We start from the raw sequence: 23,566 nt of genomic DNA, 5'->3' as shown, positions 1-23,566 counted from the left end.
TGTATGTCTGTGCATTCATATATACACAGCACACACATATATATATATTGTGCAAACAAAAACTTTTATTTAACTTTAAACTTGAATGATCTCGCGCCCTCATATTTGTCAGATATGAGTAACTTCCCTCTAGCCATTCACTCTTTCTTCTCTTTTAAAACGGCTTTGAAGAAGCACGCTTATATCATGGCCTTTCAGTCTGATTTAGGAGAGACGTAATATTTGTAATTATTATAATTTTTTTAATATATTTGTATTTTTTTCTCTTTTAAGAAGCTGTGTTTTAATATTTGTAATAGTTTTTCTCTTATAAGCTGCTGTGTTTGTTATGGTGTTTGTTTGGTCTTCTTGAATGCATTGGGAAGCACTTTGGGCTGCTCGTGGCAGTAGAAATGAAGAAACTAAACTAAACGATGTATTCTCGTCATTAATGAGATGTATTGGCTCAGCCGGGGAACGCAGGGAGAGAAGCGTGGAGATTTGACTGTGTGTTCTGGAGACTAAACACAGACGCACCTGCAAACTTCCCCAGCGGGATGCGTGACGTCATGCTCTTGGCTTCTTCTGGGTCTTCCCCATCTCTGTCATCACCACGGTCGGGTTGATGGAGTTCACTCGGATCTGTGCAGGTCAGATCACACACCACACGCTGAGTAACGGCATAAAAACAGAAAATACACCAAAACTAAATCTGCAATCCTGTTACCCATCTTGGTGTATTTGCTGTTTTTATATTTTAGATATTATTATCATAATTACATTTAAACAATATTTAAAAAATATATAAAAAATAAAATACAACAAAATGGGTAACAGGGTTGCAGATCTAATCTAAATGTGTCTGTCACTCAGCAGTTCTGCTAATAATAATAATAACAACATTATAATCATCATCATCATATTTCGGCATTCATGGACGGAGTTAAAACAGTGTTCAGGCCAACATGGAAATGATGTTTGCATTATTCATCAATGATCACATCTACTCTCAAGAGAAGAAATACTGGATTGAAGACATTATGTCCTCATGAAATATATGACAGGCATTATGCGTTGAATTAATTTGACATTCCTAGAACAAAGCAGTGTGTCTGCGATCTACAGTCTGCTGTTCATTCAATCAGCAAGAGCAACACGATGGTGAATATAAACACATGATTGCCATACACAAACAACTTTGCCATAAATATGCATTATTATCTGTCAGCAATTCCATCCACTTCTCCACATAATTAGAGAGCAGTTAGTGGCACACACCCCAGCATTCAATCGTTTAGAAACAGATTTCTGTATTTGAGAGGGTGGTTGCTGATTGGCCTGAAGCCTCCTGGAAAGACTGTTCACCGCAATGCACAATTAATTTTCTCAAAGCTGTAAACAGCATACAATGAGCTCAATGTTTGAGGAAATTGTGATTTCATAAGCACCTGATATGGACCCAGCTCCAGCGCCATCACTCTGGTCAGCATGTCCAGCGCTCCTTTAGTGGCACCTGCAGACACCACACTAATCAATCATCACTCAGAAGTGTGCTTCAATACAATAAACATAAGATGGATTCAAAATTTGGATTTGCTTTATCAGTTTAAGATCTTTCTCCAGTAATTAAGGAAACAGGGCCATTAATGTCTGCAACACTTGATTCTGATTGATCAGTCACTCAATTCTGTGGTCAAATATTTTTGTATAATGACCCTTAACTGTACTGAAATAAATCTCAAATCAGTTTTTCACATCCATGTATTGAGCTTAATTGTCTCTGGGTCATTTTCTCTGTATTAACTGTTATTAATGTACATTATCCTGAGCCTTGCATAAAAAGCTCCCTTTGCATACTTTATGCATTTGCATGACTGCAGCCAATGTTTACATGCACCAAAATAATCTGTTAATAATCAGAAAGCCTTCATGTAAACATGAATTGAGATCTGAAATAATCTGATCAACAGGAAAAAGTTAAGCATAAACAGAATTAGAAATCTGATTGGATTCATTCTAGCCGATATAAAATTAGTGCATGTAAATAAAATCATTCTCTCCAGGCCTAATAAACAGGACACTGATTCCAGTTGCATGAACGCAATAGATATGCACTCACAGTATACGGCATGATCTTTCAGCGCACATTGTGAGGCTTGACTCGAGACGTTCACAATAGATCCTCCACTTCCCCTGGCCTTCATTCCTCGAGCCACGATCTACAACGAACGCACACAACACCATTAAACCTGTGGTAGAACTCTCTCTGATATCATCCAGCATAGGCTTGCTCTTCTTACTTGAGCAACATGAAGTGCAGCTTTGACGTTGACTGTGGCACACTGCGGAGTAGAAGCAGCCCGCGTTACAAACACACTTTTCAATGCAATGTATTGTCAATGCATGAAGCATAACGGAGCAGCAGGAGAATGCTATGCGCTGGGAGACAGTGGTTTAGTGTCAGGATGAGCTGGACTGAGCCGCAGTGTTGGGAAGGTTACTTATTAAGTAAAAGTTACAGATTACAAGCAGTGTTGGGGAGTAAGTTACATGTAACAGAATTACGAAATAAATGTAATTGCATTGACTGCACTAAAATAGACAGCAATGTTTCAGGAGTTTAGGACTCAGCATCCTTATTATCAACTGTTTTATTTCACATTTCTATATGCTTTAATTTAAGATGAACAGTTTTTTCCCCAGGCCTTGTTAGATATCAGTGTTTTCTGTCATAGCTGTGCAAAGATTTGATTTCAAAAACAGTATCAAAGCTATTAAAATATTTCTAATGATTTTAAATCTGTATTTAACCTCAGAACGATCTCAAAGTAAAACGAGGTGCTAAAGTCTGATTTAGTTCTGGCTGTGCTTTAAATGAATGATTATAATCTTAATTCAAGCGATGAAGGCTTGTGAAAGTCTGGTGTTTGAGTTCTACTGTAAGATTAAAATTTGATTACTTTTCTAAATGTCTAATAATTAAGATTATATTAACTGAATTTTAAAGCACAGCCTCCACCAGACTGACTTTGAGATAAATCTGAAGTTAAATACAAATTTAAAAACATAAGATAGTTTAATAGTTATGATATTATAACCATTTATTTTAAGATGTCCTTGTTACACGTTACATGTATTTACTATTATAATAACACTTAATTATGCAGAATTACATGCAAGCAACCCTAAGCCAAACACTAATTGTAACCATATAGTAAGTACATGTATTTAATTAATATTACTCAGTACTTAAATGTATAACTACACTGTAACAAGGACACCTTAAAATAACGTGTAACCTGATCTTGTTTTGAAATCAAATCTTTGCTCAGCTACAACAGGAAACACTGGCATCTAACAATGCTTTGGAAAAACTTAATCTTAAAAAATAAAGCATATACATAAAACCAGATAGGAAACAAATCAGTTATGGAATAATCACGTGTCCTATTCTGTGTCAAACTCCTGAAACACTGGTGTCTCATATTTTAAAGCAGTCAATGCAATTTAGGAAAGAAATCAATCACATCTGTGTGTGTGTGTGTGTGTGTGTGTGTGTGTGTGTGTGTGTGTGTGTGTGAAAATATGCAGATGTAACCCTCTTTGTAATCGTAAACAATTTCATAAGTAACTAATTTAATTACACATTTTTTTCAGTAACTGTAACAGATTAGACGTTATATTTATTTTGTAATTAAACTCCGTTACATGTAACTCCCAACACTGGTGGCCGAGGGGTCATTACCTCCTGCACCAGGCTGTCCAGGTCAGCCTTAGTGCGCGTGACAGCCGTGACCTTTGACCCACAGCGTGCCAGAGCCTGAGCCGTGGCCGTCCGATCCCTGCCAGGCATTGAGTCAACCATTACAACAAGACTGATTTGGAAAGTTGAAAGCATGCATACTGTGCACTTATTATGCGCATGTGATTATGCACTTTTAAAGAGACAGTTCACAAAAACATGTTCTTACTCCAGTGGAACACAAAAGAAGATATTTGTAAGAATGTTTGTAAGAGGATGGATGAATGGATGGATTTACCAGTCTTTATGGTAAATCACTGAACATGAGTCTCTATTTTGAGGCATGGCGTGTTCAGGCGTGATTCATTAGTAAATTAATGGAAAAGAACGACAAGGACGCTCTTCGGTATCGCTCCTTTTGTATTTCTCCACTAGAAACTCCTACAAGTCCTCTGGAGAATAAATGATTGGTTGAACTGTTCCTTACCTTTACCTGCTCCAGTCACCAGAGCTCGCTTTCCACTGAAAGATATCTCCATGCTTTCTTGATCCAGTCTCAGAAACAGCTGTGAACTAGTGCAACTGAAAGCACAGAGAACAGGTTTATTAGACGAAACCGATGTGTTTAACAGCGCAAATCTTTCTCTGCTTACCTCAAAGCCAGTCTGATGTTTGCTGAACTGAGTGCAGCTCTGGACAGGAAGCTCTGTTTGTCACATGATCTGCTCTCATAACCTGAAGAAGAAAGATAACCTTCCACGACTGAAGTAACTTAGTGAGGGTGCCATCGATCAGTATACTATCCGTCTACAATTCCTGCTCGATAGTGATTGATATTGGTTCAATAGTTTTGTAAGACTATGGGCAAACAATCAGAAGGCACTTAAACTGTGTTTTTTTCTTCTTTCTTTGCATTTTTGTCTTTTATTTTTAGAAGTGATGTGGAAGAGAGAGAAGGGGGTTATCTGGAAAGGTCCAGAGCTGGGATCGAACTCGGGACACCCGCAACGCAACAGCGCTATATGTGATATATGTCATCAGGGTCAGTTTTTTTTATTGAGATTTATACAATAAATAAGCGTTCCATTGGTTTGTTATGATAGGATAATATTTGTCTGAGATACAACTATTAGAAAATCTGGAATCTGAGGGTACAAAAAAATCTAAATATTGAGAAAATCTCCTTTAAAGTTGTTCAAATGAAGTTCTTAGCAATGCATATTACTAATCAAAAATGAAGTTTTAATATATTTACAGTAGGAAATTTACAAAATATCTTCATGGAACATGATCTTAATATCCTAATGATTTTTGTCATAAAAGAGAAATGTATAATTTTGATCCATACAATGAATTGTTGTCTTATTTCTACAGATATACCTGTGTTACTCATGACTGCAGGGACACACATGCTGATGCCCAAATATAGACTTTGAATAAACAACTCAAATTATATAAATCATTTGTAAACTCGTATATTATTTGGTCTCAAGGTCTGAACCCTGTGGTTTTCTTCAAATAAGGTCCTTTAAGGGCAAAATCTCAAGATTTTAGAACAAATGAATTAATGGTCATGCACAAGTCAGAACAGTTCTAGCATTTTGTATCTATACATCCATCCAAAGCAACTTCCAGGAACATCTGATTAATTCATACATTTCCTGGAAATCAAACCCATGAGCTTTTACTAATTAAGCTACAGAAACTCTGCAGTCAGTGGGTAGTTTATTATTTATATACATTTCAATAAACTGGTTTTGAAAATATGTTAAGATAGATGAAAATTAATCCATAGAATAATAAATCAACTACTCTTCTGTGAAGGACATGTTAAGTTTTACTGTACATTTAATACTATAAACCCCCAGAAACTGTACTGCAGTAACAGGCATCATGTTCAAATGAATCATACACTGGCACATGCATAATAAATACATTTATTAAAATGAAAATCATACTTGACATCATTATCAGTTCATCAGATAAAAAAAAACAGGTGCAAGAAAATAGAGTAAACTGCAACAGTATTTGTTCCTGTCGACAGAGAGCAACACGTCACTGTTAAAGAACGAGGAACCATAGTGTAGTTTTGGCATGTTTACGCAAACCACTGGCCTGCAGTGAGGAACGTGTTTGTGCAAATATCAGACGGATCAGCATATTAAACTACATTTAAACACTCGTGTTCTGGGGGCGTATTACAGAAAGATCCTATCTGTTTGGTAACCATGATAATTTCAGTTAGGACCACATTTAGGACAAAAGCTATTACAGAACAGCATTTCCTAAGTGTGTTATCTTATCTTAACTACAGAGAGGAAAGGGGTCTTACAGAAACCTGCTAACTTCACAAAAAACCCTAAAAACTCTCTTAACTTTAGGACAACCCCACAGCTGTCCTAACTTCAAAATTATTAGAAAGCTAACGGAAAAAAATGCTTACAACTGTGCTGTTCGACAATGGTATTGCATTTATTAATAGATAAATGAAGAATTAAGATGTTTAATGGTAGAAAGTCTCTTGGAGGACCCTGAAGATGTGTTATTTTGATGATAAAACACTTATAATTACAGCCTGCCGCACAACATATTACAGTCAGCACAGGAACTGCAACCAGCATTATAGAGACCAGCAAGAGTCACGGAGCATTACTGGTTGTAGTGCAAGTGAATAATGCCTTACGGTTTGTTTTGAAAGTGAAGTAGCTTGTGTTTCCCTCATCAGCAGTGTTGGTTGTCCAGCTTGATCATGCCATTTAATATTTCCTAACTAGAGATAAGATACTATTTTGTAAGATAGGATAAGAATCCCAAATCAAATTAAGATGTGCTTCTGTAATACGAATTTGCGAGAAATCCTAATTTAACACATCACATCTTAAATTAAGACCTAAGATAAGAACCTTTCTGTAATACGCCCCCAGATCACCAACACTCACACTGGTGTTCCAATGGAAATAATTCAATGCATTCAACTATGATTGGATAAATTATTCAAACTCAAGACTGATTACAATTGTTTTTTGGTTTACAATTTGCTTTATATGTATCCTACTGCTCGACTCCAAACAACAGCGTTAGACTGCAGGTCTAGAGACATTCTGAGTGCAACCGCTGCCAGTTCATGGAGAATAACACGAGCTGAAAGCATTGGCAGTAGATGAGCTGGGCTGCAGAAATCTGGAAAACACAATACTATAAAACTGCATCAATACTGTTGTTCTCATCCTCAGAGGCATTTAGCACACATTTAAAGGCTTTTGTGGGCATATTACAGCCCAAAGGAAAAAGATGACTCTATAAAGATGATGTCAAAGCCACAGAAATGTGTCTTGAATCATTTAAAGAAAAACAATCCCCCAGTAAATCTGAGACTGTGCAATCCTGTCAAAATGCTCTTGCAACAGGGACTCGATGTGTCTAAATCACTTGGCAATTCTCAAAAAACCCACATATTTCAGAACAAAAATGCATTTAATAAATTGCAGCCACTCTGTTTATCTATATAAATGTAAAAAAGTACCAAGCAAAAGCTACTTGTTGAAGGAATAGTTCAGCCAAAAATGAACATTAGCTGAAAATATGCTCATCCTCAGTTCATCTGAGATCAGGATGAGTGTGTTTCTTCATCAGGTTTGTAGAAATGTGTCTCTGCATCAGTGTCTCAGCAATGGATGCTCTGCAGTGAATGGGTGCCGTCAGAATGAGAGTCCAAACAGCTGATAAAAACACCACAATAATCCACACCACTCCAGTCCATCAGTTAACATCTGGAGAAGACAAAAGCTGAGACAGCATTAAGATGTTTTGACCAAAGTTTCTAGTTAAAATATAGGGCCTCTAGCCATAATATTGCGTTCTAAAATAAAATAAAAAAGTCATCTGGTCTGAATCAGGAGAGAAATCTGCACAGATCAACACCATTTACAAACAAACAGATGTTTTTATCAGCTGTTAGGACTCATTCTGACGGCACCCATTCACTGCAGAGACAGTGATGCAAATCTGAATCCAAATCTGATGCAGAAACACTCCTCTACACCTTGGATGGCCTGAGGGTGAGTGAACTTCCACAACTGTTTATTTTTGGGTGAACTATTCCTTTACATACGTATTATTTTGGTCTGAAGAGATTTCTGGAAAGCAGGATTCGTATGGCAGAGGTCAGTGACGAGTCTTGGGTGGACACCACTCTGTATCCGGGTAGAGCAGGCAGTGAAGCGTTTTAAATCTGAAGAGATAATGGTTGCTTCATAAAATCCAGCACTGAAACGTTATTTTGAAGTATTAGAGAAGGACTGTATGTATCTCGTGTGCATGTGTGTGTCTGTGTACCGTGTTGGGTCTTCAGCCAATGAGAACGCTCCTCCAACACTGACCACGTTCCTCCTGTTCTCGAACCCACCGTAACTGAGGGTCACCTGTGGAGGACAGAAACTGTGAGGACCTCAGGTATGTCGGTGGGATATTCTTCACAAAGGACACTATCAAACACTGCGGTATAAACGCTGGAAGTGTGTGCTAGTTTAGATAACCATGCTGTAACAATATTAACCAGTCCCACCAGGAGTTCACCATTTTTGGTCATTTTTTGCAATCAAAATGACTGATTTTATAGTGGTAATCTGCATAATTTTGTGGGTTATTTTTATAATATTTACCGTATTATGTATGACTATTGTACATCTAGTGGCATACAGGACCGGTAAAAAGAAAGAAAGAAAGAATCGTTTTATAAGTCTTTTTTTTTATTTTTTTTATGTGCACAATATTTTAATAAATGTTAATAAAAACAAACATACAAAAAACAAAAAACTAATGAAATAAAGAGTCCTTCAATTAATTTCAGGTAGGTTTAGTATTCAAATAGAAAATAAAATACTGCAGTTTTTATACTATAAGAATGAAATATATTGATCCTTATTAAAGCTTCTAATATTACTGAGTCAAGAGCAGTGAGAGATTGTCTTTCTCTTTCGTTGTTTGGTTAACATTAATGACAGACAGCAGCTATCACTTTAAGATCAATATATTCACAGATCCAATATACTCAAATCATATTTTCTCACAACTGTTATAACATAACTGAATGTGTTTGTAAATACCCTCCAAAGCATGTGTTTTAAAGTAACTATGAGTGTATCTGTTCAAAAGTGTGTGCTTGTGGCTTATTGCACATTCTTTTTTTGCACATCCATGCTTTTTCATTCATGCATGTCTCTTTATCAGACAAGTGGATATTTTCAGGGTTCCTACACATTTTCCATTTCAAAATTCCATTCTTTTCCAGACTCAGATTTCCAAACCTCTCAGTAGATCTTCAGACCATATTTAACACCAATGGTTCATGCAGCACTATTTTCAGATTTATATTTGGTATATATTATAGTCATCTGTAAATATTTGTATTTTTTAAGGTTTTTTTTTTACATAGATTTTTGCATGCACACAAGAAACTTTTTTGTGCCCTCGAGAAACTATTCACATGCGCATGGGAATTTTTCACATGCTCACTATTTCTATTATCACTTTATTAACTATTTTTTGACTCTATTCACCTGTAGTGTCTCGCCTTAAATGGTGAATTACACAGGACTGAAAACAAAGTGTTGTTCTGTGATCGCTGGAGGTACGGATGAACAATCATGCAGCCTGTCTGTTCTCAGAGATCTGACCTGTTGGAGTAAGCTGTCTGTGGGGAGTCTCTGCAGGTTCTCCAGGTGTGAGTGAAACAGGCCTGTTTGAGTCAGAGAGACCTCCAGCAGAGCCTCGATGATATAACCCACCGTACAGTCATCCGGGAGACGGATCTTCTCTGCTGTCGTGATGAAGTTTCCAAGACTGAGAGAGACAAAGAACAGAGGGATTTACATTTCAGCAATTCATGCACACTGAGAACAATTAAAGCACAATTATTTTAATTTAGTGTAAAAACTAGTGCTGTCAAACGACTAATTGCATCCAAAATAAGTTTTTGTTTACATAATATATGTATGTGTACGGTGCATATTTATTATGCATATATAAACACACACACATACAGTACTTATTTTGAAAATATTTACATTTATATTAGTGCTGTTAAATGATTAATCTCAATTAATCGCATCCAAAATAAAAGTTTGTTCACATAATATATATGAGTGTGTACTGTGTATATTTATTATGTATATATAATCACACACACACACACACACACACACACACACGCATGTAAAAAAAAAGGAAAATTTTTATATTTGTATATTAAACTTATTTATAATATAAATTATTTAAATATAAATACCGTGTGTATATTTATGTATATTATGTATAATATTACATAAAAACTTATTTTGGATGCGATTAATCGTTTGACAGCACAAGTGAAAACATTTACATGTTTGCCAAAGCATTTGACACAGAAAACAGAAAAAAGCTGTTTGCACATGGTTTGGAAATGATGGTGTCTTGAATATATAATTAGATGTTGTTGATGTCTAAATGTTTGCATGCAGTAGCAGTCATGTGCACGCTCAATAAAGCTGAAAGACGTGTTTACAGGAGGATTTGGGGAAACAGACAGTAAATCAGTGATGTGAAAAAATAAGTGCACTTCCAGAATGTACTTAAAGTGCTCTATTTTTGCGCCCTAATTTTGGGCTTAATATACTAAAAACTATTCTTCAGTACTTCTTAAGTGTACTCAACTCTGCTATTTTAGAACGGCATGAATATGAACTGAAATGCACTTTTAACATACTATCTCTGTATTTAAAAATATGTATTTACTTGCGTGTACTAGTGAAGGAAAGATGGTTCAAGTGTACTACAGGTGGTAACTAAATACAGTTTTAAACAGAGACAGTATGTTAAAAGTACATTTTAGTTCATATTCACGGTGTCCCAAAATAGCACAGTTGAGTAGACTTAGATGATCTTAAGAAGTACTAAAGAATCATATTTAGTATATTAAGTACAAAATTAGTGCGTGGAAACAGAGCACTTTAAGTACATTATAGCAGTACACTTGTTTTTTCATCTGGGACTGCATGACCTTTCCTACTAAGAAGCAACACAGTTTCTGAGAGCACAATCAGTGTAAGATCACAGAGCAGAGGAGAAGTGTGAGCTTGCCTTGCCCATGGACTCATTTTGAGCGCTAAGCCTCGGCTGATGCAGAATCCAGCTCCTCCGGTGGCAAACCAGAACTTCACTGAGACCTGCAGCAGAGAGTCCAGATTAGGGACTGATGCTTTCTTCTGCAACCATGCATTAAACTGATTAAAAGACATTTATAATGGTACAGAATATTTCTATTTCATATAAATGCTGTGCTTTTTTCCACAAAAATATTGAGCAGCACAACTGTGTTCAACATTGATAATAATCAGAAATGTTTGTTGAGCAGTAAATCAGTATATTATTATGATTTCTGAAGATCATGTGACACTGAAGACTGGAGTAATGATGCTGAAAATACAGCTGCAGATCACAGAAATACATTACAGTTTAACACATATTCACATAGAAAACATGCATCTTTGGCAAGCTTAAGAGATTTTATGATATGACAAACATGTTTCCTAACAGCGTCTTTAAAATATTGCTGAGAATACTTTATTATAACATTAAATTCAAGACAAAATCTGAACATTATAGTAAAAAGTGGTATATCAATTTAACAGCATAAATGCTTTTTTGCCCTTTATTTGGTAACAATTATTTTAGTTGCCAGACTTTTGATTTAAACACGTCTTCTTAGTGGAACCTACACTACAGTTATTTGAAATAAATACTAATACATCTGAAATAATACACTATTTTAGTCAGAAAAAAAAAATGGACATACAAAAAACCCATGAAAACGTTGATTCTTTTTTCTGTTTATGTCATATTCTGCCTACTTTTACTATTCAGCTTGTTTGCGGTTGAACAAACGTATTATAATTGTCTTGTTGCAGCGGCCCTGTCTCCCACTGAATCAGCTCTGCGCTTTCTTCTAAGTGCAAATGCGAGAGCGGCTCACCGATCCGTCGCTCTTGACCCTCTCAGAGACCTCTATGGGATGATCCAGACTGGGTCGGCCCAGATAAACGTCCTGAGTGTGAGAATAAGACGACAGCAGCTCCAGCAAACTGGGCAGGATCACATAGTTATCATCATCCACGTGACAGAACCACCTGCAGAACAGAGAGAACACACACAACTCTGGAATCATCACCTTTCAAAATGCCTTTGATAGTCCCTTCTGCTCACCAAGGCTGCATTTATTTCATTTGTAATAATAATTCACATTTTTTTACTGTATTTCTATTTAAAACCGCTGTTTTCTATGTGAATATCTAATGTATTTCTGTGATCTGCAGCTGTATTTTCAGCATCATTACTCCAGTCTTCAGTGTCACATGATATTCAGAAATCATAATAATATACTGATTTACTGCTCAACAAACATTTCTCATTATTATCAATGTTGAACACAGTTGTGCTGCTCAATATTTTTTAGAAACTGTCATGCATTTTATTTTTCAGGATTCACAGATGAATAGAAAGTTCAAAATAACAGCATTTATTTGAAATAGAAATATTTTGTAACATTATAAATGTCTTTACTCTCACTTTTGATCAATTTGATACATTCTTGCTGAATAAAAGTATCAATTTCTTGATTTAAAAATCTTATACAGCCCAAACTTTTCAATGGTAGTGTATCAGTTTCCACAGAAATACAAAGCAGCAAAACCTGTTTTTAACTCTGATAATGAGAAACGCTGCCATCAGATGAACAAAAAAACATCCGTTAATCGCATACAAAATATGTTTTTGTTTACATAATGTGTACTGTGTATTTATTGTGTGTATATACACACATATATATATATATATATATATATATATATATATATATATATATATATATATACACATACACACATATCTATACATTTAAGAAAAATGTGTTACGTTTATACATTAAATATATTTAATGAAACTGCATTTCATTAGCTCTGTACTTGTACTCTGCATAAATGACAATAAAGTTGAATCTAATCTAATCTAATATTTATATATGATGTAAATTATAGGAATATAAATATATACATTTACATGTAAATATTTTCAAAATATTTGCTGTGTTTATTTATACATACAAAATAAATATACACAATACACATATATATTATGTAAACAAAAACTTTTATTTTGAATGCAATTAATCGCGATTAATCGTTTGACAGCACTAAAAAAATAATAATAAACGCAATTAAATAAAAAGGAATTATTTTAAATTGTAATATTTCTCATTACTGCTGTTTCACTGAATTGATCAAATTAAAGCAGCCTTGGCCTGAATTTGTTTTTAAAAATTACAATTTCTTAACTTTTGACCAGTAGTGTAAATGAATGACATCTGCTGTATGATGACCGTACGCTATGATTTAATGCATTTAGCAGCCTGTGGCCTTCAGACGAACTCAACTTTTTCTGTGACTCGATGAACTTGTCATACTCCACAGACATCTTGCAGCACAGAGCTTGACGCGTGTGCGCCGCCGAGCAGTTGGTGTTGATGATGTTGAGCCCTTCAGGAGACAGTGACATGACAATGACTTATGATTTATTGATGATCACAGTCCATGTCATGATGAAATGAAGCATGAGTATGAGCTTCTTCTAACTAGGCATGGCTCAGGATGGTCAGCTAGTCCCTTAAACAGATTTTGCAATGGTATCTAGGTTTTTTTTCTCTTAATTTGAAGGCGTTTTTTTTATCTGCTCAGAGCATGTTTAAGTGTTACCTGCTTTCTGTCTGAGCTCCTTGTCCTCTCCATCAGTGAAGATAAACGTCTGAAACAGAGAAAGTCACAGTTCACTGCCCTGTGCAAACACAGCATTCACTGGAAAACAGTCAGGGATTTACAAACTGTTTCTTTTTTTTACCTGTTTGACATAAAATGAAGAGTTCAGATGCAAAAGCCATCTAAAAGTTTCTTCTAAAATGAGCGTTTTTCTCAAGCTCCTATATTTATGTTCAGTTATTTCATTTAAATGGCAATGAAAAGAACCTATTCAATGTGAAATTATTGAACTTACACATAAGAGCCTGAGAAAAATGCTCATTTTAGAAGACACTTTCAGAAGGCACTCTTCAGATATTTGCTCAAAGTCTGCTGAGAATTGAAGTTAATATTTCAACAATTTAATGACACATGTCCTCAGTTCTCTGATATTAGCCACATGACATGCAGGAAAACACTATTACTTCAGTTTCATTCAAATCTTATTATAGCAATTGTTTTGTCTTTTTTTTTTGTATTTTCCATTTAAATTTTTACTTACGATTAGTAATTCTGTTGGCCATTTTTGTCTTTTTTTATAGTTTATACAGTCTATATAATTTTTCATTTTTATTTCAGTTTTAGTTATTTTAGTTTAATTAACTTTTTATTTTTTGTTTCAAGTAACAACTGTTTTGTTTTAGTTAGTTTTAACTATACTGTATATTATAACTAGTATAAAACAACTAGACATAATTTTCTATTAATACATTCATTCCTTCCCTCATTCACTCCCTGGGCTCCAGTTTTATACATATACACATACATTCTGCATAATAAACTGGGGTATATGAGGAAGTATTTTAACAAATACTCTGTCTTTCAAGGAACAGATAATGAACGCATGAATCCTCTGTTTCCACACAAATGTCCAAAACCGTTTGCTGGCAGAGGCGTCTGGAGCTCGGAGGGATTTAGCACTGGATTACTGCTGATGTTTCTGGCACACAGGGAAACACTAAATACCACTTGTTCTGCACAGAAAATAAAAACCCTGCCATTGTTTATTTAACCTCATTTCACTCCAAACCTACATTCTAATGAATATTTTGTTCCGTGGAACATATAAGGGCAATTTTTGAAGAAGAATAGCTATCTTGAATGCTCTTCAATGCATCATGAAAGTGAATGAGGACTAGTGCGGTCAAGCTACAAAAAGGATGCAAAAGTACAAAGAGAGGTATCATAAAACATTCAGTTTTTTACTGGTTCTCACACAAAGCTGTCGTATGGCTGCAGAAGACCTCAAATAAAACATCTGCTTTTTTACAAAGAAAACAATTGTTATTTGATAAGCTGTATGTTACTGTACCTTAAATGGTGAAAAATTGTAAATCCATGAGCATCTCTCATGTAATCTTACTCTAAAAGATACAGAATTATGGTTTCTGGAAGTAAAAATTGTGAAATATGACAATTACAGTGAAAATCAGTAAAGGGACATTCCCAGAAGTCTGTGACATATTGCATATTTGATATCAATAATTTTGTTTCTTCTTATTCATCAGTAATGAACATTAAGGTATTTTTATGCTACATTATATAATATTCAGTGAATGTTTATTGCATTATTTTAGTGTAGTGTGCTACATTGGTGTTTTCTGTTTTTGTGACATGCACTTATAATGAACTCAGATTTCTACTGTACAAGCTGCATTATCAAAGTGTTTATCTGTACATTTGACAGTAAAACGCAGTTTGATACCAATATACTATCCTGGAATACCTGAAATATATTTGTTCACAGTGAACTGACAACAACAGCTGACAGTTTTTAACATAAATTTGACAGGATTTATTTATGGTGTAATGAACAGTAAACAAAAACATTTTTCAATGCTATGGTTTGGTTTACTTCACATACTGAAGCTTGTGATGCTCGCGGTGTTCTTTAGCCTCAGTAAGTGAGGACACAAACACATGAGCGTCGCCTCCAGAACTGCTCTAGAGTCACTTCATGAGCATTTTACCAGTCATTTCAGAAAACTATGGTCAGATCTCACACACGCAGAAACTTAAAGGGCTTCAAAAACAACCCGTCAAAATAAAAGTTTGGTTTAACAAAGAAACTGTGACAAAAACATATTACTATTTTATAGTAGAATGTACATCTCAACAACATATTATTATTATTATATTAACTTTATTTTTAAATGAATAATCACAATTTTCTTCCATATTTTAACTGTAAAAGCAAACCTCTGTTGCACATTGCTTGCCAAAAAATAAAAGTGTATAAAATTTTTATATACACATTGTGTCCAACGTCTATTTAAGAAAATAATTTCATAATGAGATTCTCTCCCATTTTCAATTGTTTTAGTTGAATGAAAGGTTAGATTTTTGTGATTTTTTAAAATAAAAGATCAAAAGGATTAATAATGCAGGTTTATTTTCAGAGCCACCTTTGATCATATTTACCAAGGGTGCCAATAATTCTGACCACGACTGTATATATATAAAAATTGCTTTTATTAATTCATTTAATTACACATGATTTTTGATCGTTAATTTCATTATACCATTAAAATGGAATCCAGAAAAATTACAATGGAAAACAGAATTTGGTAAAAAATTAAATGTATTTCATAGGGCCCTAAAAAATTATTTGTTAAATATTTGTTCAATAAATTGTTGTAAAATTGTGTAAGTTTCATGATTTCAATTAATTAGACATGCTTTTTGAGTACTAAAATTTAATTCAACCATTCAAACGGAGTCTAAATTCAAATAGAAAAATAAAAAAATATAACATAATTTGGGGGAAGTAAAAGTCCACAGGGCCCTATCCTTCATATCACTTCCATTACTGCTCATCGGCTCCATCACTGGAAATGAAAGGCAATCTTCATACACTTAGTACATCCGAGTTACACTTTGGAAAACTGAACAAATCCACTTTGACAATGTCTAGGATTGTTTTTGCCAGCGTTGAGGGTTAAAGCTCTCCAACTTTTTTAAAGGACATGCATTTCCAACAAAACAAACTCTTCAATATGTCTGCATTTATCATCTGTAGATACTCTTCGAACCCTGTTCAGAAAATGTACAAAACATCTTTAAAAGAGAATGTAGAAGGTTATTCAAGTAGAAAGTCATAAAAGGAAAAAGCCTGGTGGACTTTGTCCCAAAATCTGAACATTGCAAATCTAACAGGGAAAGAATGTTTCTTCTGGCATGAGCTGGCACTTCATGCTGGAGCGGTTTTTACCAAACAATCTCGCTTTATGAGCAAAGCTGAGTGCTTGAAATTTCTCCTGGGCATTTGGCTCTGTTGTGCAACAGCAAAACAATGGCGCTGCACAGTTTTACAGGTTAAGTCAATCTGGGGGCCCCTCTGGGCCCCGCAGAGGCCTCAAGAAAGGGGCGTCTTTGCTTTCATTAAGAACATTCACTTGACTGCTAAACACGCACTCGTGTGTCTGCAGCTCTCAGGTTGCTGAGGAACTTACTCTTCCAGGGGCCCGAGGGCCACCAGCTCTGGACCCCTGTTAACCACCTCACCCTTAAATCGGCAGAACACTTCCTGAACACTGTGTGTGTGTGTGTGTGTGTGTGCGCGCATTCACACCTAAACACACCACTGACCAACAGCAACAGCTCCAAAATCACAACCGAGCCGTCGAACCAAGCCCTCTCCACACATTTCATTTCCCTTTTTGATAAACAGTTTCAATATGGAAGCAAACATTTGGTGCTACTTATGTTTCATCATGACTTTAAAACATCCTGAAAATGTTGTTCTACATATCAGTACTATATTAGTTAACCAATATTAGAGTTATTGAGGGTCATCTTACCTATTAAGCACACTTTCATTTTTGAGCTCAGATTATAAAAAGAAAAAATTATTTATTTTCCTACTAGATGTCTTAACCAATTGCTATGTTTGTTACTGTATACCTCCTGTAATTAGAAGTCAATCAGATCATCACACGCTGAGATATGAGTCTCCATGTGTTCACTCGGTCTGGCGGACGTTTAGAAAATGCAATTAAAAAAAAATTACAGGTTTGCCGTGCTTTTTTGTAGAGCTGGACAATTTAGCCAAAATGTTGTTATTGTGTATCAATACGGCCGTAAAATAATAACAACAATTATTATTATTATTACTTAATAAAAATAAACAGTAGTAAAAAAAAAAAAAAAACATAAGGACACAATTGTAAAATTTCACTGTAGAAAAAAAAAAACTTTTTTTTGGAAAGAAATAATAATGATACCTTATTTTACATTGCAACTGTTAAATTACAAAACTAATATTTATGGCTTATTTTCTTAACTTACACACACTAAACAAATAATAATGTTAAATATTGAGCTGCTGACACGAAGGAACACATCACGATAAAACACGCAGTGCAAGTATTTACTGAAATAAACTGCAGCTTTTGCAATAATCACATCAAGACATTGAGATTTCAGTTTTATTTCAATTAATCGTGCAGCCCTATTGTATTATCTAACACTTATTTTTATCGAAATGTTTTTGAAGTTAATTTAATAACACCGTTAAATGCAATCTTTAGCAAATCTCTAAAAGAATATATTATACATACAGTATATAATTTTTTAATATTTTAATGTAGTGATGCCTACATTCACTTTACCTACATAGCATTTAAAGTGAGTGGTTTTATGTTTTATTTCTTATTTATTTACACCAAACAGTATCGATTTGACCTATACCATGAAAACACATAGTGGTGCCTTATCAATAACGTGATGTGAAACATAATATGTCAAATCCAATGAGGTTAGTGCTGTCAAACAATTAATCGCATCCAAAATAAAAGTTTTTACATAATATGTGTGTGTAGTGTGCTTATTTAGTATGTATATATAAATACACACACATGCATGTATACATTTCAGAAAAAAGTTATATTTATATATTAAATATTTTTATAGATATTAAATTAATATAAATATATACATGTAAATATTTTCAAAATATGTACTGTATGTGTGTGTATTTATACATAAATACACATAGTAAACCCACATTTATTATGCAAACTAAACTTTGGGTGTGATTAATGGCGATGAATCGTTCGACAGCACTAAAATGTGGTCGAATAAACACCCGAAAAAAGTCATGAAAAATGATTCAACAGTTAATAAGATCAAAAAAGAATGTGTTGGGAGTTTGACCTCAGAATAATTGAGTATTCATGCGCAGACGAATGAAACGCCTCCCTACCTGTTCCTTGGCTTTGGACACCCAGGTCTGGGACAGGAGCTGCAGTCTGGACTTGTGATATTTCCTAGTGGTCTTAACGGCAATAAAAACGTCTCTCAAATCTAAAGAGGAGTGTTTGGATCGGGACCCAGGGGAGCGGGTGTGTGACGGGCGAATGAAAGCACTGTCCTTGGCATCGTGGCTTCTTTGGCCAGGGCTCCTGTGTCCGGCTCCGGCGGGCCTGGGCAGATCCGTCTGATGCTGAGGAGGCTGTAACGAGGGAATGAGGAGCACCAGAAGGGCACAGAGCGCCAGGGAAAGCAGAAAGCAGATTTTGTTGGTGCAGACATGGGATAAGTGCATTCTTCCGGTGCTCAACCGCCTGCGCCGGCCTGCCTCGCCACAACAACAGCGCCCATCCTCACTGCATCGCTGCGGACCCTGCGCAAACAAAACCACACGCAGGAGTTAAAGCAGGAGCTTTAACTGAAGCAATCATCTTAAAGATGCAGTGTGTACTTTTTGCCACTAGAGGTCGCATTTCCAAAACAATAACAAAGACGAAGCTTGATGACGGATGCTATGAAGGAGGCGCCACTGAATAAAAATAAAGGTTATTGCATCTTTTTATCTCACAGTTCTGACTTTTTTTCCTCAGAACTGAGAGATACAAACTCGCAAGTCTGAATTGTGAGATATAAACTTCTGAGAAAGTGAGCAAAAAGTCAGCAATTCTGAGAAATTAAGTTTTAATTACATGTAAACGTGCAATTGTGAATTATAACGTCAGAATTGCAAGATATAAACTCACAATTTAGAGAAAAAGTTGTGAGTTTGTATCTAGCAATTCAGACTTTATAACTCGCAATTGCACGTTTATATCACGCAGTTCTGAGAAAAAAGTCAGATTTGTGAGAAAAAGTCGCGATTACCTTTTTTATTTTTATTCAGAGGCGGAAAGCGGTTTCCATAATGTTTACAGCTGATGTGATAAATTACGTTTTGGATTTATTGTCCGACAAGGCAACAATGACTAGGGACGAGTCAATATATAAAATAAGAATTTCTCTGTATTTACAAATCTTTTGGGATAACATAAGTACACAACTGCATGAACTATACCACACTGTGCAAGTAGGATATTTTATCACGAAAATCTTACATATTGTGCCTTTAAAGGAATAGTTCACTCAAAAATGAAAATGGGATGAGTTTGTTTCTTCATCAGGTTTGTAGAAATGTGTCTCTGCATCAGTGTCTCAGCAATGGATGCTCTGCAGTGAATGGGTGCCGTCAGAATGAGAGTCCAAACAGCTGATAAAAACATCACAATAATCCACACCACTCCAGTCCATCAGTTAACATCTGGAGAAGACTAAAGCTGAAACACATCCAGCATTAAGACGTTTTTAACTCAAATATGAGTCTATAATCCATAATAACTCTTCCTTCAGTGAAAAAGTGTTCTGGTCTGAATCAGGAGAGAAATCTGCAGATCAAGCAGCGTTTACAAGACAAAACAGCTCTAAACTAATATGTGTCTGGATTTTGATGTGAGAGACAACAGCAGATGCACTTTTTCACTGGAGGAAGTGTTATTATGGACTCATATTTGAGTTAAAAATGTCTTAATGCTGGATTAGTTTCATCTTTTGTCTGCTCCAGATGTTAACTGATGGACTGGAGTGGTGTGGATTATTGTGATGTTTTTATCAGCTGTTTGGACTCTCATTCTGACGGCACCCATTCACTGCAGAGCATCCATTGCTGAGATGCAATGCTACATTTCAGTACCAATGAGCACATTTTCAGTGAATTTTATTAAATTCATATAATTAATCTTAAATGAATTAGTATCTGAACATGACATTATGAAAACAACCAAATCTGCCAGGCTCTTTAACTGTTCACATGGCTTGTTTTATCCCCCCCACAGTTCCCTGTGCAATCCAATGCAAGCATGTGTGTTCAGTTTCTTTTTGGCTGCGGTGAGCATCTGTCAACCGTTTCCTATCTTCTATTTTCAGAGCTGAACTGATACCTCGAGCAGACACAGATGTGGAAGCTGAAGTCACATTCACTGCGAGATGTTTACTCACAATTGAAAAAAATAAAAAAAAAAAAGTCTAAATTGTGAGATAAACTTACAAAGTTGCAATTAAATTAAATTAAAATCATGTGAGCAGTATTGAGTCTAATCAAGGCTCACTTCACTGCTATGTATCCTTAACTCACACAAATCAGATTTTCATTCTTTTAGCATACTTTGACAAAATTAAGTTTGATTGGAAAGTATGTGCGGAGCAAATGTTTAATAATTTGAATTTTATATAAATTACACTAGATATTAGTCTACTATTAGTCACATATACAGTAGTCAACATTTGAAGTGAATCAAAACCTTTCATCAAAGTTGTCCTAAAACCAAAACAATACAACAGGATAATATTTGTCAGAGATACAACTATTAGAAAATCTGGAATCTGAGGGAGCAAAAAAATCTAAATATTGAGAAAATCTCCTTTAAAGTTGTTCAAATGAAGTTCTTAGCAATGCACATTACTAATCAAAAATGAAGTTTTAATATATTTATGGTAGGAAATTTACAAAATATCTTCATGGAACGTGATCTTAATATCCTAATGATTTTTGTCATAAAAGAGAAATGTATAATTTTGATCCATACAATGTATTGTTGGCTATTGCTACAGATATACCTGTGTTACTGATGACTGCTTTTGTGCTGCAGGGTCACACAACATACATATATATAATATATATATAATATATATATACATAATATAATATGTGTTTTAAGATTGAAAATGTGACTGTGAAATAAAAAAAAAACAGTTGATAAAGAAAAAAAAAGTTTGAAATCTGTTAGTTTAACATATAAAAAATATAATCAATATAAAAATGATAAACAACACATGGGACATGAATGACTAATACATCCAAACACCTTATTAGTTACATGAAAACTTGCATTTGCTTGAAAAATACTAGAGTACTACAATGTTCAATGATGTCCAGAACACAATAGTGCATTGCTATGCTACCATGTCCCATAAACACTTTATATCAAGTCATTTTAGGCTTCATTTTGTCGCCGGAGTCTGAAGTGAAGTGAGCTGCTCCATTTACACTCAGCTTTCACCACGTTTCTCTTTCCACACCGAACCGAGAGTTCACACAAACCACACAGAGGTCAAATAAAGCCACTCTTACACCACACACACACACACACGCACGCGCGCGCACACACACACACACACACACACACACACACAGAGACACACAGAGACACACACACACACACACACACACACACACACACACACACACACACACACACACACACACACACACACACACACACACACACACACACACACACACACACACACACACACACACACACACACACAGTGTCTAGTTTCGGTGAAGTGTCTTACGTGCTGCTGCTCGTCGAGTGGAAGTGAAATCAGCGCGACTCCGGATCATCTGCTCTAGCTTCTTCTTCTGCTTCTTCTTCTTCTTCGCTCGATGCTTCCAGAAGTTCTCTGATCAACATCTATTACGCAGTTCCTCCAGAGCTCAGCTATCAATCATCACTGCTGTGTGTTGCGTTGTTTAATGTCCCTCAGCGCCGAGGATTGACTAATAACTAACTTCATTGTGCTTCAGTAGCTGCTAAAGCGCGTGTTTTGACATCAGCGCCCTCTGCCGGATGTGACGTGACAGCGCAGGGATGACGTCATGAAGTCCTTGTGGTTTTTGTAGTTTGAGTCCTGATGATGTCTCTTTGGAATATGAAATGTTTTTCTTGGTTTTACACATTATGGGCGAGAAGAGTTGAGTTTATTTAATCAATCTTATTTTGTTTTTGGCTAAATATTTTATACACAAGTGTAACTTTTGTAAGAGGAAGCCTTTCTTTAACCTTTTTCCTGAACACTTAAAATTCTGTATGTATCAGTTTTCTGATTCTTCTAATAAGAAAGCTGTGAAAACTGTTTTTTTTTTCTAAATGCATTGTATTTATTTATTTGTGCATGCTTTCTGGCATATATAACACTGTTATTCTTTATTTATGTTTAGAAAAAAAATAAGCAGTATTATTTATTTTTTCATATGCATATTTCTTAATATGTACATTTTATTTTTTCAGTCTTAAGATTAATGTTTCAACTTTTAGCTAATGGTTTTAAAGTTTAATTATAATTTCATATAAATTATATTACTGATAGTCTTTTACTGGTAGTCACACAGACACACTCACTCACTCACTCACACACACACACACACACACACACACACACACACACACACACACACACACACACAGAGACAAAGACACACACACACAGAGACACACACACACACACACACACACTCACACACACACACACACACACACACACACACACACACACACACACACACACACACACACACACACACACACACACACACAGACAGACAGACAGACAGACAGACACACACACACAGACACACACACAGACACACACACACAGACACAGACACACACACACACACACACACACACACACACACACACACACACTCACACAGACACACAGACAGACAGACAGACAGACAGACAGACACACACAGACACAGACACACACACAGACACACAGACACACACACACACACACACACACACACACACACACACACACACAGACACACACACACACACACACACACACACACACACACACACACACACACACACTCACACACACACACACACACACACACACACACACACACACACACACACACACACACACACTCACACACACACACACA

At 35.5% G+C, this 23,566-nt stretch overlaps 1 protein-coding gene and 1 pseudogene across 5 annotated transcripts; both read right to left on the bottom strand.

Annotated features, from left to right (window-relative positions):
* Positions 1-445: 445 nt before the first annotated feature.
* LOC306852290 (L-xylulose reductase-like) lies at positions 446-4,553 on the bottom strand (annotated as a pseudogene). The gene is made up of 7 exons (XR_013786044.1): positions 4,375-4,553; positions 4,209-4,303; positions 3,725-3,821; positions 2,280-2,321; positions 2,099-2,198; positions 1,428-1,492; positions 446-621 (listed from the first exon to the last, which is right to left on the bottom strand). The product of XR_013786044.1 is annotated as an L-xylulose reductase-like (transcript).
* Positions 4,554-5,553: 1,000 nt separating this feature from the next.
* On the bottom strand, positions 5,554-22,461 carry LOC306852606 (beta-1,3-N-acetylglucosaminyltransferase radical fringe-like). Of its 4 annotated transcripts, none has more exons than XR_013782638.1 (10): positions 22,183-22,461; positions 18,746-19,165; positions 13,504-13,552; positions 13,185-13,287; positions 11,730-11,883; positions 10,838-10,923; positions 9,280-9,562; positions 8,057-8,142; positions 7,833-7,952; positions 5,644-6,916 (listed from the first exon to the last, which is right to left on the bottom strand). XR_013782638.1 is itself a non-coding variant. In XM_079389583.1 (9 exons), exons 2-9 carry the CDS (start codon positions 19,085-19,087, stop codon positions 7,886-7,888), a joined length of 1,053 nt encoding a protein of 350 aa, XP_079245709.1. In that variant the 5' UTR covers positions 19,088-19,165; positions 22,183-22,461; the 3' UTR covers positions 5,554-7,885. The 4 variants fall into 4 exon arrangements, 1 of the variants encoding a protein (XP_079245709.1); XR_013782639.1 differs by having other exon boundaries at positions 5,644-7,400; positions 7,706-7,952; positions 9,397-9,562; XR_013782640.1 differs by having other exon boundaries at positions 5,645-6,916; positions 9,397-9,562.
* Between the last annotated feature and the right edge of the window lie 1,105 nt (positions 22,462-23,566).

Source organism: Barbus barbus (assembly GCF_936440315.1).
Source record: "Barbus barbus genome assembly, chromosome: 32".
NCBI classification, from domain to species: domain Eukaryota; kingdom Metazoa; phylum Chordata; class Actinopteri; order Cypriniformes; family Cyprinidae; genus Barbus; species Barbus barbus.
Note: the sequence above shows the minus strand (reverse complement) of the source record. Positions and strands in the feature narration are given on the sequence as shown.